The 17,162-nt window shown below is 40.4% G+C and overlaps 1 protein-coding gene across 1 annotated transcript in view; it reads right to left on the bottom strand.

The window, feature by feature from the left end:
* si:ch211-200p22.4 (phosphatidylinositol-binding clathrin assembly protein) overlaps positions 1-17,162 on the bottom strand; it is a 72,853-nt gene that overhangs the window by 6,535 nt on the left and 49,156 nt on the right. Inside the window, exons 11-17 of the mRNA XM_026353048.1 lie at positions 16,552-16,685; positions 15,040-15,140; positions 12,964-13,074; positions 7,253-7,393; positions 6,824-6,854; positions 6,475-6,607; positions 8-64 (exon numbers count right to left, since the gene is read on the bottom strand). Coding sequence (XP_026208833.1) covers positions 8-64; positions 6,475-6,607; positions 6,824-6,854; positions 7,253-7,393; positions 12,964-13,074; positions 15,040-15,140; positions 16,552-16,685 — 708 coding nt within the window. The remainder of the gene's footprint in view (positions 1-7; positions 65-6,474; positions 6,608-6,823; positions 6,855-7,252; positions 7,394-12,963; positions 13,075-15,039; positions 15,141-16,551; positions 16,686-17,162) is intronic.

Raw genomic sequence — 17,162 nt, 5'->3', positions numbered from 1 at the left:
CACTCACCATTCCATACACAGGCACTTGAGGTGTGGCCATGGGGAAAGCCATGGGGGCTGGAGCCTGGAAGAAAGGCAGAAACCAGAAATCAACAAACAGATGGGACATCATCTGAATCAAACATTTGATGGTTTTTGTCAGCCTACATTTGTAGCATACTGCTGTGGTTTGCCATTCCCAAGCTGAATGAAGAACACCAAATTAAAAAAAATCCCATTATCTGTCTCTATTGGACATGTGTCACTGTGAACACAATAACCAAAACACACACAGCTTACTGTATGTGCAAGGAGAACACATTTAATGGCCAAAGTGTGTGCACATTAGGCTCACAACAACACAGCACGCAGCAGAGGTATTTAGCGGAATCCCGCTGGGACCAATCATGACCACCACTTTAAAAGAGGTGGCTCAGTAGGACGGTATTTAGCCTTGCCCTCCTTATGTCACAAATCCACTACAGATGAACAGACCTCAAATTCAACATGACGGGCAATTTATACCCGTTGTTAACAACGCGCGCGCATCTGCATCAAAGCGGACGATTACTGCTCAGCAAATCTGTAATTTATGGTAGTGAGTGTCTGCAGTTCAGGACGAGTATCAATGAATATCCCAGAGGGAAAGATGCAGTGCATGGTGTTTCTTGAACCACAGTGGGCGGTGTGTAACACATGCTGCCGTTTTAATATAACCAGATGTCAGTAAAGTTGGCTATTACCTGCAGTCATTTTAGAGTTTAGGATTCCAGAGTAAATATGGTGAAGGTCGAGCATTTCTCTCAAATATAACAGACCAGGGTTTTTCAGTAGGGTCTTTAAAACCCATTAAAAGCATCTTGCTGAAGCATACTGCTACCAACACAATCCTAATCCATCATAATAAACGAGACATCAGTGCTATTTTTCATAACGTGCAACAACTCAATCACTGCAGCGGTATTTAAAAAAAGAAAAGACACTTCCACTGTGCTGGACTGGAAAGTCTCCAGCTGGGTGTTGCTGCTTAGTTTTAGCTGGGAGATGGACAGTGCGCAAGAAAAAGGTCCAATATCACTAAACACAGTAATCAGCGGTGTGGCCAAATCATGTATTACCTTTGCTGTCTTACATAAAATGATGGATTACATTAATCGAGCCAGTAAAGCAGTGGATTTAGGCTTTTCATGGGGGAAAAACAAAACTACACTAGAATTATCCTGTAATTGCTATTTGTGCAACAGCACACTAATCAATGTATTAAACAAACTGCATGTTTTGCAGGATTGTTTCAGCACAGCCAAGTTTCAGTGCCTGCTGCTGAACATAACATTCAGTGAGTTAATGCAACATGTGTTTGCAAGCACTTCTCCTTATTTTTACATTACTGTTGGTTACGTCAGTCAAATGTCTTGTGATTCTTTCCCGTCGGTAATGGCAAAAAGAAAAATAAATTTCCTTTTCATTACTCCGATTGTTGCCTCCTGCAGTATCTTTTCACTCTGCTCTTTCCCTCAAACTCCCCTGCTCCTCTGGGGAGGCGCGTCTGACATTTTAAAAACCTCAGAGTTACATTTCACTTAAACAAGCGTAAGTAAAATGTAAGCTGTCAGTATTTTGTCATTTCTCAGAGACGGACTTTCTTTAATTACACATCTTAACCCAATTGCTACAATAACTTTGATGAAATGATAATGTTTAGATAAGGAGCTGACTGTTGTGATGCTGTGATAAACAACAACAACGGTAATAACGTATCACCTCACTCAATAAGATGTTTTCATTTTGTGGTGCTCTGTGAGAATCTAAGATAAAAAAAAGGTTAAAAAAATTAAGGTTTGTTGGGAAAATTGAAGCAAACCAATAGTGAAATGTTGTAATATAGCTTTGAAGGGAAGGGAGGAGGTAAGGTGTCTTTGTTTAGGACAGGTGAACCAGTGAACTGATCACCTGGTCACTGACACAGCAGGCTGCGATAGCTGATCATAAAAACCAGATTATTGTGAATTTCACTGTCAAATACGTTTGTTCTGCATTTATGCCTTCCCTGTCAGTGTTTTTGTCCTGTTGCCTGTTAACTCAGCTGTTGGCCCACAGTGCATCATGCTCATCCTCTCTCCTGCTGTTTCTGCCATTCTCCCCATCTCCCTCTCTGCCACTGTGTACATTCAATTTAAAAAAGAAATCTGTCTCATCTGCACATCTTCCATCCACAGTTTAAGCAATTCAAGTTTTGTTCTCCACTTCTGACTTACAAGGCGAAGTTAAGGTCAAATAAGTAAAAGGTTTTGCTGGATTTCTGTTTGGCATTTCAAGTATGAAGCGAGCGGGGGACCATCACACCGTTGCCTGTCTGACGTGAATCCTGTATGTAGGTCTTATCATGCTAAATAATTTCCCGCCGATTTATTTGCTGCCATGCTGGGTGCAATATCTGATACACTACTGCCACTTGCCACTCTGAGTTGTGTTATGGCTTATGCAAGTAATGTTTGCTGTTCTATGATAAGTAAATTCACAGCAGTCAGTTCTAACATATGTGCTTCAACATGGACATTTTCACTTCAAGTTTTACTTTCTCTCAGAGCTTTAGTTGGTCAAAGCTTTTCTTGTTTGCTTGTCTTGCTAAATTGAAGAAAGGATTCAGTTCACTGCTGACCAAACAAGGCAGAGACTTTTGTTTGCAACTATACAGAGGGAAAAGACATTTTGGTTCGTTTTGCTGAGAGAACAATTTCTGTTTAATTTTTTTTTAGTATGCCACTGAATTAATCCCCATAGGCAATTTCTGTTTTTGCTTGCCCTCGTCAGTGAATTTGTCCCCAGCTGGTTTAGCATTGGTTCACTTTCCTCCTTTTTTTCCTTCTCTTTTCCCCTTTTAGACCCCAAAAAGACCTTCAGACCTTTGGGTGTTAGTGAATAATGACAGAAGACCTTGTTACATCTGTGGGCTCATAGCAAAACTAGGTTAAAGGATTTCTAAGATGGCAGCACAGGCTGTGTATGTGTCAGTGTGGTTTGTGGTTGTGATTTTTGACACTTTCATCTGCTTTTAAGTGTGGCAGCAACTGCAGTGGATTCTTGATTATACGGACTGGTCAATCTGACTGTTTCTACCTTTGAGAGTCACTGCAATCACCAGATCTGTTTTCATCAGCTGCAGTTTTTTGTCTCTTCATTGTGTCTCACTAACCACAATGATTAGTGCCTATTCATCACTGTGCTGCTGTAATCATCTGTTCAGAATAAAATTTAACAGTAGAGTGTTAGTGTCCTACTCTGTGGCTGCATGTTAGATAAAACATCTGGCTGTCAAGCACAAAGGAGCAGTGTCCCTATTCCTAACCTGGTTTGGTTGGTCTTCATGTGGGACAAAGGTACTCCACTGGCATGCCTATCGATTTGTATGCTTTTGTAATATGAGCAGACATCCTAACATGGTGTGGTTTCAAGGCTTTTGACCTGTTCCAGTTCATTTTCACACAGACGATTGCATAGCTCACAATATGCCGTTATGTGCCTGCCACCAGCAGCTAGATGCCTCATTTAGGAAACTGTCTATGATGCATATGAGAAGTTTATGCGTGCAAAAAAGACAAAAAAAAAAAAAAGGCATATAGCAAATGCAAATTAAATGCAAATTTTCCTCTGAAGATATGTGTACTTGATCAGCTTAATCAGCCTAACACACCATCCACATTTTACCATAGATTAGCTACCACAATAATTATTAGATATTGTGATATCATCAATACATATTGTTCCTGTGGAAAATGGTGGCAATGTTACAAGCAAAACAAAGGGCTGCACCAACTCTTAAAGCAGCGAAAAGGCCAATTCCCAAAATGTGTTGAGACTGTGAGATGAATGCTCTAAATGTAGAGGAATGGGTAGCCATTTTAAATATTCTGGACAAACGCTTGGCAAAATTAGTTCACTGAGGTCACCTGCCAAGCATAAACATAGATCCCATAAACATAGATCACGAGACACATATCTGCTGTCTGTCGAGATGGAGAAAATTCAAGCAATTCATGTTTCTCAAACACAACCAAATAGCGCATTCACAGGGGACTATTTTCAGTGACAGCGGTGGACTAGAGCGACAGCAGGGTACCGTTTGTAGGATCATCTGGAAAGAAGAAAAACAAAAATCTACTGTGTGTTCATGAAAACGAAGCAAACGTCAAAGTTAATTATAGTTTTTGGACAAATGTGGAGCTTCGTCGCACAGAGGAATTTCTATATCAGGTTTGTGCTGTAGGCATTATTGTAGGATCAGTTAATTGCTGTCTTAGGTGAGTGAGAGACAAACAGACACTTTACACAGAATCACTTAGCCTCAGTTACGAACAACACGAGGAGCTCCATGGGAAGATCAGTCAGTTTTCTTACCGCTTACATAGCTAGCACAGAGCATTAGCTCTATAGCATGCAGGTGAAAGGGTTATTTTTGGAAATTGAAAAGGACAAAATCTAATTCTTTTTAGATAAGTGTCTCAGAAGAATGTAAAAAATAGCAGGAGGTGACGTAGAAAGAGATGAAGAAAGAGGAAGAAAAGCGAGAGGAAGGCTGGTAGCACATAATAGAAGTTACTAAGCAGCTCATTAAGATGTACTGTACTAAACAGGGATAAGTACTTACATAACTAGTATAGAACATTCCATTCTGCATCAGGACGCAACAAGGAAAAAAGACAGGGAGGTAGACAAAGAAAAACACAAATGTAAAGAGGCAGAGAGAAAGATTGTACAGAGCAGAATAAGAGAAAACCACAAAGGGGAGAGTGAAAGACAGAATCAAAGAAAATGAGAGGGAGATGATGAAAGAGGGAGGCAAAAAAGGTAAGACGAGGTACAGAGTGACATAAAGAAGAATGAGAGAATGATGGTAAAGAATATGGAGGAGATAAGGTTGTGAGAGAGAAACGGATGATGACAAAAGTCAATTATAAAGAAAGAAGAAGCAAAAAAGGAGAGTGTGCAGAACGAGGGAAGACAGGAAAGAGTGTGGAAAGAAAAGGAAGAATGAGAAAGTTTGCAACAACAGAAAAAAAAAGAAATACAGAGAGAAAAATAAACAACAGGTCAAAATATGGACGTGCAGATGTCACAAAGGCAGTGTAGCAAAAACAGGACAAGTAGATGACAACGCAAAACGTGTGTGATAAAGCAACAGGAGCGAAAGAGGGAAGGAAGAAGAGTGGATGACGGTGCAAAACAAACGGAAGAGATGCATGGACAGGACGAGCGGGACAGGAAGGAGAGATTAAAGGGAATGACAGCAGGGGTGAAGGGCAAGGAGAGAGGAGAGAAAGACCAAAAAGTATCAACAGGACAGCGTGAAAAAGAGGAGAGGAACAAAAAAAGAAGACATATTGGGGAAAAGAGAGAAAGAGAGGAAGCGGAGGGTTAGTGACAGTTTGTCCTCGTCAGCCAGAAACCGCAGTCCAGAGATCAGGAGCTGCCAAGATCAGCACACACACAGAGAGCATGCACAGGCAGTCACTGAACCAAGTCAATACGCTCGCATACACCAGTACGATCTACTCATCGAGTACAACACAAGTGCACAATATTCACATGCACACGAACAGGAAGAGCATTCAGTCCATTTAGTCAATTTTGAATGTCTCTCTCTCTTTCGTTGTTTTAGGAAGGTGTCTTCAAGTTTCGTTTAGATAAACTGAGCATTCTGGGAGATCCAAGCCAAATATTTATAAGTGAAAACAGATAAACTGTACGTTTTGTGCAGTGATATTGATTTTTCAACTGTAAAATAAATAGTTTGACATTTTGGAAAATGTGTTTACTGTGTTCACTTTCTGGTGAAGAGTTAGATGAGAAATATGCACTTTAGTATGCAGTGGGTGGATTTTGTTAGAGACAGAGAGAGAATAGCTGTTTTCATGTTTACCTGTCTTTCATCAAAACTACGTTCTTATTCTTTGTTTTTTGAGCGGATTAACAAAACAAGCTACAACACAAATTAATTAGTAAGCTTTATCTTTAAATGTAGACTGATAGTTTAACCTGTTTTTACACACATAACACATATGACGTTTGGTTGATCATCTCAATTAACTCTTCTTAAGTAAGAAAGAGTCATATTTCCCAAAGTGATATCTTATTACTTGAGTACAATGCATTACACATCTCTGAAGGAGAAGTTGAAATCGTACAGGGTTTTTTTCTACTAAGTGCTAGAATCTAAAAGGCTTTTACGGGATGTAGAGAGGCCGATTCAGGTTTATAAGAACATGGGTCTCATTGTCATAGTTTTGGCTTTCATTCCCAAAATCTGGAAGAAAACATGTTTTCCCAGAACTCAGCTATTAGCTTGGTGAGTACAAAATTAGTTCCACAAATAGGAATGACGGCAAAAAAAACTAACTCCATGTAATAGCCCAGTTGTTAAGTACTTGCAGACACCTTTGATGGATGATTTTAGTGCAAATTCTCAAGTTGCACATGAGTGTTTGTGTGCCTGCTTACCACATGTGGCACAGGCATGGGCTGTGGGGCCATAGGTGCAGGGCTCCACTGTGTGGTTGACATGGTCTTATTCTGCCAGTTCTGGCCACCAGTCAGCTTCTTCTCTCCTGGCTGGTTCCACTGCATTTCTGGCCTGGAGAGCAGTGAGCACAGCAATGAAACAAGCACAACGTGAGAGCTGCATTTTCACCTGCTCAGCCTGGGCAAGCACATAAAACAAGTTAATACTGAAATACATAATCACTTTAAGTGTTGTGATGTTTAGGTGGCAGAATGTATGACAGACAATTTGTTTTGTCAGTAAATAAATCTTCCATACTGGTCTACAAGCATAACTGAAGACACTTACTTCTTGGCTGGGGTCCCACCAAACTGCAGATCTGAAGGGGGATAGAAAAAGAAATTGAGTTATTATAGATTGAAGAGAGAAAATGAAAGCCTTGAATTCTGTTTTTCTCTCAGGTTTTACTTTATCTTAGCTGTCTTAGCTTTTAATATTTAGTTGCTTTTAATAAAAACAGTCTACGAGAGGAAGCGTAAAAACGTTTCTCATCAAGATGCTCAATCAACATGAATGATTACAAACTAATTATGGCCCTAATTGCTTAAACACACACGCTCAACGCTTTCTCGACTTAGATTACATAAATGTTCTACCAGTAAGTAAAATACTGCTTTGCAGATGCTGCAACACTTCAACAGAAACCGATTACGCCTCGAGTGATTCTTTTCCTTTCGCTGACACGTTCAGCAGTGCACTGTGCGTCTCGACACTCACTGCCCACGAGGTTGGCCAGAGACGAGTCGAGGTCGTTGGCTAGCAGCTTTCCTCCAGGATGGATGGCCATTTGTGGGTGAGGAGGTGGTGCGGTGTGTGTGGGAACTGTAGGCTTCAACAGGTCTCCCAGAGCATCGAAACCTGAAGGGGAAATGAACTCCTATATGTAAATAAAAAGCTGACACAATAAGGAAACCATAAAGACAGAAATGAACACGAACACGTTAGTACATTATACAGACATGCACACTGTAGAGAAAGTACAAGGAAATCTGATTCAATATGCAGTGAAGAGTATGCTGAATAAATAAAAAAGTTAATTACTGAAAACAAAAAACAGCTTTGACCATTTGATGTCTGCTTTCCCATGACGGCAGCTATCAAGCTTTGCATGTCTCCTAGTTAAAGCCGTGCACATGGAGCTGTAGCAAGACAGATACTCAGGAAGTACTTTTGTCTTTCCAAACTACTAGGACAACAGATAATATGAGGCTTGCCTGCTGTTATGTAACGTGCAAACTTTAGCTAGCTTACCAGCTACAGCACTAACCAGGCAACACTTTCAATGGTGAGCCGCATTTCATTAGCCAGCAACAGATTGTGCTGCTACAGGTTAAATTAGGTCAGGTTCATGCAGTCTGTCATCTCGTTTAAATGTCTGCCTAAAACACATTATTAGCGCTGAGCACATCCTGGTTTTAGTTCATCTGTTTTAACCGCAAATTAAGCTCGGCAGGGTTTTAGAAATACACACACACACACACACACACACACACACACAAAAAGACGGACAAACAAAACAAAAACAACTGAAATTTAGGAAACTTGTATTTGAACCTGAATCTAATGAGCGTCGACTCAACATTCGGCCTAATTTCCCAACTTTTCAAAAACATCCACACACACACACACTTCTCCGCTTTAATGAAGCAGAGCTGGACTGTTTTGATCCGAGAGTGTTGCTGAGCGTCTTAATGTGAACCTCAATCTCCTCACCGGAAGCCTTGCTGTTAATTGAATTCTTCCTGACCTATTTTTAATACTGTCTTGTACATACAGTACAGATATTCCTGTTTAAAGCACGTCTATTCTATCTATACTCTATCCAGACTGTTATTTTTTACTGTCATACAGCAGCCTCATTTTCTCAGCAGCAAGCCTCTAATCCCTGACTCAGTAGCTTGCAGCAGTTGTTCCGGATGACTGATGTATCTGTCCATTGCTGCACACTCCCTGACTCTGAACAGTGATTAGTTTTGAACAGGTATGTGTGTGTTTATGTGGAAGTGGGATGGTGTTTGTTCATGGCCTGTAGGAGAAAATGTAATTTCCTGTGTTGGCGTGCATGCGTGTGAGTGTGTGTAAGTGGCTGTGTTAACAACTTTCCATGCCAGCACTCATTCAGCTAATGGTTCAGTATTACTCTGCTGGTAGAAACCTGAAGGTGTGACTGTGTGTATGGGTGTAACACGTGTGGAATAAATGGTCAACATGGCTACCAAGTCATATGAAGGCACAGTGAAAGCTAAAATGAAGACAACCTTGTGATAATTTGTAGATTTTTACATAATTGTATGTATGGGTGGACATTTAGCCCATGCACTTTGCATTATAGCTGCCCAGAGCCCTTGAGGGTTAAAAAAAATAAATAAATAAATCAATACCTGCAGACAGGAAGCAGAAATAAATCAACAACAAGAACAAGACGACAATACGAAGCTAGAGAGAAATGAAATAAAACCAACCAAGACAACTGCTGTAAATGTACAGTGTGTCTGCAAAACACAGAGGAGGAGAAACAGAGGGGGGGAACAAGAGGCAACTGATGGTGAAAAAAAGAGGGAGGAATAATATTTAGTTAGGAAGCGGCGTGTAGGTCTGACAGCGGTGCTGACACAAGAGATTCAGAAAACGCTTTTCCTGCTAGCATAGCAGATAGGGGAAAAAAAAGGGAGAGGAGGGGAAACATACACAGACAGAAAGAAGTGTGGGAAATACAGGAAAAGAGAAAAGATGGGAAATGAAGAGAGTAAGAAAGAGAATGGAGTCAATGAGAATAGAAACACAGTTATACCCACTATCTTTAAATTCTCTTGACTCCAATTTCTCTCTTGTTGTCGGCATTTCCATTATTGTTGTCACTGTGATAAAACACTTTGGCAACGTGGGTAATTTTTTGTTAAACCACCGTGTCAGTAGAGCTCAGTGAATTAAGTAGAACCAAGAGAGCGAAAGAAGAGAGGCAGAGATAAAGGAGAGACGAAAGGAAGGAAGAAACGCGGGGGGGCTGGTAAACGAGCCCTCTCAGTATCATGCACAGGGGCGTGAGAAGAAGAAGAAAAAGAAAAAGGGGAGGAAGGATTCAAGAGAAGGAGGTGATGAAGAGAGCACTGAGCGTCGTATCAAACCGGGAAGATAATGCTTTAAGTGTTAACTCAGGTGTTTTAGCAATGGATTTGACAGGCAGCCAGTTTGAGATCAAAGGGAAGAAAAGAGGGAAATCTGTATCAGGGGATCAACTGCAAAACACTGGGATGGCGAATTACTACTAAATCTAAAGATCTTAAGATTTTCAATGGTTGGATCCTCTAACGCGCTTTTCAGAAGTACAAAATGCAACAATGGTGGTTTACCTGGCCACTCACAAACGTATCGATGCTACATCTGCACATATGCAGTATTTAAAGTTAACAGAATTATATTCCACTTCAAGTTTTTTGAAATGTGAAATTCACATAAAGGGAGAAAAGGCAGGCTTCTCATTTCTAGCAAGCAACTACAGATGTTAATGGCCGAAATGACGGCTGCTGCCATCAGTCTTTATCACATCTAACCAGTTTGCTGATTAAGCTACTGTAACATTAGCTGCATGTGCAATTTGGTTGAAAACTGCCTCAGACTGACCTTTTAAATATTTGCAGGTGACTCATTCAAAAGAAATAACCTGGTAAAAATAGGTCCTCTGAATGTGATGGCCACATACACATTATTATGCTCACAGTGTGAAGCAAAAGTTAAGAGGTTGCTGTTATAGGTGAGCATCCTCACCAATAAAGGGTTAATGTAAAAGAAATAAAGCAAAACAGCTCTTGCATTGCAGTGTAGAGCTAGTTACCCTTGCATCAAGAAGAAGATCAGATGATTTACGCATAAGAGATAATAAGTCAAGTGGAGAAACATAGAGAACAACGACAAAAATGAAAATGATAATGATTTGAGCAGAGACATCAAAGTGAGAAAAGCTTTAACTGCCCATTAAAATGAATGGAATTTGCATATCCAAGATTCTCAACCCTGATTTGCAAACCATCTAAAACATAAGGATTGCTTCCCCTGGTGATATAAGAGATGCAGCTGACACATTAAGAGAAAGATCTGTTAGCTTCAGATACATCTGAAAACTGAAGTAGAATTAAATCCCTGAACCTGTGTAGAGAAACGATGGCAAGAGCTGTCAAAAAACACGGCAGAGAAAAGATATGAATGCAGAGAAAGCAAGAGTACATTGTAACACATCACGAAAGAATGCGTAAGCTTTGGTAACACAGATATGAACTGTTCATTGCCCTTCAACTGAGCAACAACGCCTCCACCTCTGAAAAGCATAAATACAGTAAGTGTGTGTAAAGTGTGAGTTTTGGACAAGAAAATCAGATTATGAAGACAGACTTTGTGGAGGACACTGAGGACAGGAAAAAAATGACTGAATTGTGAATATGACGAGGGAGAGAAAACAGGAGGAGGAGAACAGATGGAAAGGAGTTGCCTGGGTGATTCTTGCCTTGTGAAGTGTGATGGGGAGACGGCGAGGCAAAGACAGAGAGCGAGAGATGAAATAAATGGAGGGAGGGGAGGGAGGGAGAAGGGTGGGAACGGCGTGAACGACAACAAAACAAAACAGACGAACAGAAGCAGACAGATGGGACAGAGCACAATGACAGACGACATGTGAGCAGGGGAAGACGTGGATCCACACACGGTTACAAACGCCAACAAATGTACAGACACGTGTGGACGCGTAAAGATACGCAGACAATGCATGGGCGCGCGCAGGAGGAAACAGAGACATACAGTAGCACAGGGATTTTTGTGAGATGCTGCCAGTTGTCCAGATGGTGTGTTAGTAGTTAGTAGTGGCAGCTTCAACACAGGCTCTATTAATAGCAAGAAGTCAGTCTGTCCAAAGCCAGAACCAAGCTGCACGCTGGAGTCACAAGCCTCCAACTGTTACTTCTGAGCCGAACAGAAGAGACTGACGGGGTTAAACAAGATTAGAGGAAGAGAGAAATCAGTGGCTGCACCTGGACTCCTTAAATATTTACTGGTGTACAACACAAACTGATTTACACTGATCAAGTGTTGGGAGAAGTACTGTTGCAGCTGTGCAAATGCAACCAATAGCCCTAATAATGACACAATTATACGGCAATGACATATAAAAATATGCACTGTCTGCCAGATAATTAAAGAGATACCTTCAGATTTATGATGAGTGATCTACACTAGCTCTGCATGATAATCCTGTTTCGCTCGTGTCACAGTAACAAGTCTGAGCAGCAACTGCTGGTGTGAAACAGCTGGCTGATTAATCCTGGCAAATTTCCAGTAATGTTGATTGATGGGCGCTGTCGCAGTGAATACGCTCAGCTAGATAAAGACAAGAGCTCTGGATGGAGAAATGAGACCTCACTTTGGACAACAAATGTGGAACACGTCATTGTTGATCGATCAGAAAAATTAAGAGATTATTATTAACACATTTGAAGATTAGAAAACAGGACACTATCACGACAGACAATGCTATTTTTTCAATAAGCATCTCCACTGAAAATCTTGCAGCGCACCTCCTCTGAACACTGTACGTTTAAACCTGCATCTCTTTTTGAACACTCATTCAACCTCTATGATGAAAATAGTCTTGAGATGACCTCTGCAGGTACTAGCTCTTATCTGCTGCGCCTTATTTAGAGCTGTCGATAACTCGCTGTGCCTTAAAATTATATGCTCTGCAGGAGCGTCTTGGGACCCGAAAGGGTTGAGAAGCCCAGAGATTGATTGTGTCAGTTGCTGAGAGGTTAAAAGATAGTGAGCTAATAAGAGGGCTCAGAGCCAAAGTCTCAGACCTGCAACACTTAAGAACCATCATTTGAAAGCTGTTACCATAACAGGCAGGAAACCACAACAAGAGAGGATGTAGTAGTTGGAAACTGGGTTCCTACACACTGTCCATTCAGGACTTAGAGATGATTCTTCTTCTTTTTTGCAAATTAATAATCAGTAAATACTGATCCAACTTTAAAAATACATACATTAATTAAATTAATTAATACATTTCTGTGTTTATCGTCAGTAAAAACATTTATGGGCAAAGACTAGTGTAGGAACCCTGAAAGAAAGGGTGAGTTACTAAGTCAAACCTGGACTGGGATCAGTAAACTTATGGTGCAATCTCAAAAAATCATAGTGAATTTGAAGTGAACTAATCCTCTCTTCTCTGGGTTTGGAACTTGTGTTGTAGAGTTAGGGTTACTATCATAAGAGACTCTATAAGAGCTCAAACAACAGACTATGTGACAAAGCTAGAAAGATACGGATGCTGCTGGAACTAGTCAGAAGGCTAGTTGAATGCTACGCTTGTGCTGCCAGTGAGGTCAGAAGGTTTAAGTTTTCAGTCTGTCTCTGTCTGGACAGTCAGACAGAGCGGGCTTTACCGGCTGCAGGCTGTGGACCGTTGTTACTGGGCGTGGCCTTACTCCCAAACACTGCATCGAAATCTACTGTCATGGCTGGGACGGTCTGCTGCAGAGGCTGGCTCTCCAATCCTGAGGGATGCAGTTAAATATGACTGATTAAAGCCCCGTTTATACTTCAAACACAAGTTCACAGCTGGACATGCTATACAAACAAAATAAGTTAGGATATATAAAAAGAAATTAGGATGTAGACTGTAGATTCTCTCTGCTCCTGTGAGGATCCCAACACCTCCTGCTAAACTAATCCCATTAGATTAGAAACATGGACGTTTCAGTCCTCGGTGTGCTGCCATTGTTGTTGCTTAGTAACTTGGGATTCTGGGCTTTCAGAGGAGAGTTAAGCCTGTGCACGAGGAAATCCACTGATGTACCTTTTGTTTTTTGTCTTCATCCACATCACTGTTGGGGATTAGGGTTTGAAACCTCAGAGAGACAGACTGTCTTTGTGGGATCCACAAAACAAGAATAAACACAATTCCTAGGAGATGGTTAACCACAGTAACTATTAATAAACACAATGTCTGTGTTTCAATTAACTTTTCAGGAAACACTGTGCTGTTTAATAAAGGCAATGTCAATTTGACAGAGATTAAACATGGTACAAAATAGTCTATATACCATGTTTCTCATCCTTTTTCTTATTTAGTAAAACTTAAGGGAACTTATTATTGATAATGTATGGCACAAAATGAGTTTTAATAAGTACATTACTGGTGAAACATGCTTTAACTGAATTAGAGAGAACATCAAAGCCACTCTCATTTAGTATGATGCTTCAGTCTTAACACATAGACCAGAAACCAGGGTAAACAACAAGGCTTTGTCCAAACTTAATACAATCCAGTAACCATAATCAACAATCTCAAAACGTAGAGCCTTTAATTATTGTAATTTGTCTTGTTTGTTCAATGTGTACAAAATATTAAGTGTGAAGACATCAACAGTCCAACAAATAATCCTACTGTAAAATGGCAAATAACTATTTGATACAAAGCGGAGGATAAACAAATGTTCAACATGCTGATTATTGAGTTTGAGGTGCCACTAGGTCAATTCACAGAGTGAGGCGAGCTGTCTGCCTTGCTTAATTCTTAATGCTAAGCTAACTTACTGGAGCTTGTTATTTCTTTTAACAGGCAAAAACATGTCATCTACAGTACTGATATTGTAATTGTACATATACAGCCCTGGATGTTTCCCAAAGCATCCCTCGTGTTATATTAGATGGGAGCACAGTGGGAGAGTTATCTCAGCTCCACCTGTGTGAAAACCATTGATAGCATGAAGTGCTGATGTCTAAATTTAAATGTAGTTCTGATTCTGAACTTTGTCCAAACTCTATAAATAGCTTAAGTAATAAATTGTCTGTCGTACAGCCCCTAATAATTTGTGCTAACAGTATTTCCAGATACATATTGTGTTTTTTCTTGATTTGAGATAGCAGATTGTGGGCTGAAATGTCAACTTATTCCCGAAGCAGAGGGCTGATATACAGTACAGCAACGCTACTATGCTACTATGACTATTGTCACCCAGAATTTCTGCCACAGCCACATTTTCTATGCTGACAAATAAGAAAACGAGGAAAGGGCGGCTGAATCTCAGTTGGTATTTCCTTTACTGGTTTTCTGAGCTGCTCAGCGTGTGAACAGGTGGTAACAATATTTATAACATATAGTATAACAAAATACTGGGAGACTTTACAATGGAAACACCTGCACTCAAAACTTCTTTAACAGTGTCTCTTCACAAGTCACCAGCTGGGTCATGCAACATTAGTTTATAAAGAAAAGAGATTGAATGATGGTGGATGGATGGATGGTTTTCATAAAAAGACAAATGGTCTGACAGATGGACGGGCAGACAGGTGAATGACTGGCCAGAGGGAATATTTCAGAAATAAATTCATTTGTGTGTATTTGAAGGTACGTGTCTTCTTCACATCTCTGTGTACCTGCTGCTGCCTTCATATATATAAATGGAAGAGTGTGTTCGTGCAAGTGTATGATGTGTGTATGTGTGTAGGTAGCGTACCTCCCCAGGCACTGTTGGCAGTGGAGATGGAAGGAGTGCTCTGCACAGTGGGGATGAAGGCCGGCTGAAGATCAAACAGGTCACTGTTCAGATTGGGCACACTGCAAAAGAGTGGTGGGGGAGGGCGATGGGAAAGAGAGAGAGAGAGAGAGGGGAATAATGAGAAAGAGGTAAGTACAGAGTAATGAAAAGAAAGGCAAAAAGAAATCAAGCGAGTAAGTCAGGGAGAGATGAAAAGAAGGAGAACAGAGAGATATAGAAAGATGAAAACAGAGCATTAATATTTAATCAATCACACATAAAGACCAAAATCCACCAATAAAAAAAGTTCTTTTGTCACAGATAGTGATCAATCCTTGTTCTCTAAAGGGTTGTAAAGACTTCCACGGTGCAATAAAACAGTTAGGAGCAGTAAATTCAGAGCGTGTTACGGTGTGTGCATGTTGAATATAAATTCTGATCTGATTCTCAAGAATAAATAGTCTTCCTGTTACTCTATTACAGATGGAGTCTGTCATCGATGACATCCACAGATTCACTTTGTTGGGGCTGACAAGATTTTACATACAGTACATTTAAAAAGTGATAGCTTGTTAAATAATTGTCACTCATAAGTTTATTTTGTTTATTACTTTGTACTGTTTTGCATATTTTAATCATTCTTACAGGGCTTTAAGAGCTGTCATCTGTCCCTATTTTAATAAGGACCACAGTGGAAATAAGCTTTCACCTTTATTGTGATTTACTTGACATGTTTAATTATATGTCAGGACACAGTAATTGCAGTCTTGTATCTTCTATATCTACTGTCAAATAAATGTCAGTACTCATTCACTGTTACATATTTAGAGAACTTTCACCTGCACTCACTGATTTTTGGCCACTTGAAGGCTCACCAAGTGTTTTTTCAGCTTAGATTTTGAGCATTGCACGGCAGACCATAGCATGGCCAACACATAGAATTGGCACAGGTTTTATGCCAGATGCCCCTCTTGGCACAACCCTCCCCAATTTTGCACCAGGCTTAGGACCACCACCCAGAGTACGCCGACTTGTGTAACCTCAGTAGCTGGTGTTTTGTGGACATTTAGGGGGGTTCAGTGTCTTGCCCAAGACAGGAGTCAGGTGGAGTCAGGTCACAAACAATATACAGAATTACATTGTGCTGGCATGAGACTCAAAATCTCTTTGCTCTGCTCTACCCAGTTTTCCTTCTTTCTGTTCCTCTACACTCTGCTTAGTGCTTAAGGTAGCTGTTCTGAAACTGCAATACAAGATACAACTCTGATTGGTTAGAAGGGTGAGCCTCACTAAATAAATTTAAAAGCAAACCTCTCTGCAATGAATGCTGTTTACAGAAGCCTTTGACAGCATTTCTCCACATTGTGATTAGTTTTGGAGCACATTTCTGAAACATTTGACTCTTTTTTAAGTGTCATTTTTAAAAACAGTAGGTATATGAATGAACATGAAGTCAAATCTTTGAGTTCACCCATATGAGTGTGTGTGCACCTGTTGGCAGACAGCGTGGAGCTGAACAACTCGGGGGTTTGTGTGATGTGGTTGTTGTTGGCACTGCCTATTGACTGGCTGCTGGGGGAGGCAGAGGGTGGAGACTGCATGCTGATCTCCTTCAGGCGCTGGTCCTGGAAGACACAAGCACGCACACAGGAAAAATACCACAATGTGATTAGGATAAGGAAAATTAATGAAAGTTGTGTTTTATACACCCAAATCCTGAAAGACAAATTAATGTTCTCTCACAAACATAGATGCTTTAAAGTGTGCACAAAGTTAAGATAAATACACAAAAGAAAGAGAAAATGCACAGAGAAAACAACTAAATACAATGTGTTCTAACACCAGCTGTCCTCCCAAAATCAGTGCATATCTCTCCTTTTTAAATCGTGTTGTTTAGAGATCCTTGTCAAGCATCTCATCTTAAAAAAAAATGCCCAATGTCAAGTCATTATGAGTAAAAAGATAAATAGGGAAGTTAAAATTTTGTGTGCAGATGATATTCAGTTAGTTCTGGCTTTAGATTTAAAGACTAAATGCTAGGCATTAGTCCAGCAGAATTTCCAGTGCTGGTTTATTGCCTGGTTTCTCCTGCCAATGCTGCC

The sequence above is a fragment of the Anabas testudineus genome, chromosome 18 (assembly GCF_900324465.2).
Source record: "Anabas testudineus chromosome 18, fAnaTes1.2, whole genome shotgun sequence".
NCBI classification, from domain to species: Eukaryota; Metazoa; Chordata; class Actinopteri; order Anabantiformes; family Anabantidae; genus Anabas; species Anabas testudineus.
The sequence above is the reverse complement of the archived record's forward strand: the minus strand, read 5'-3'. Positions and strand labels throughout refer to the sequence as shown.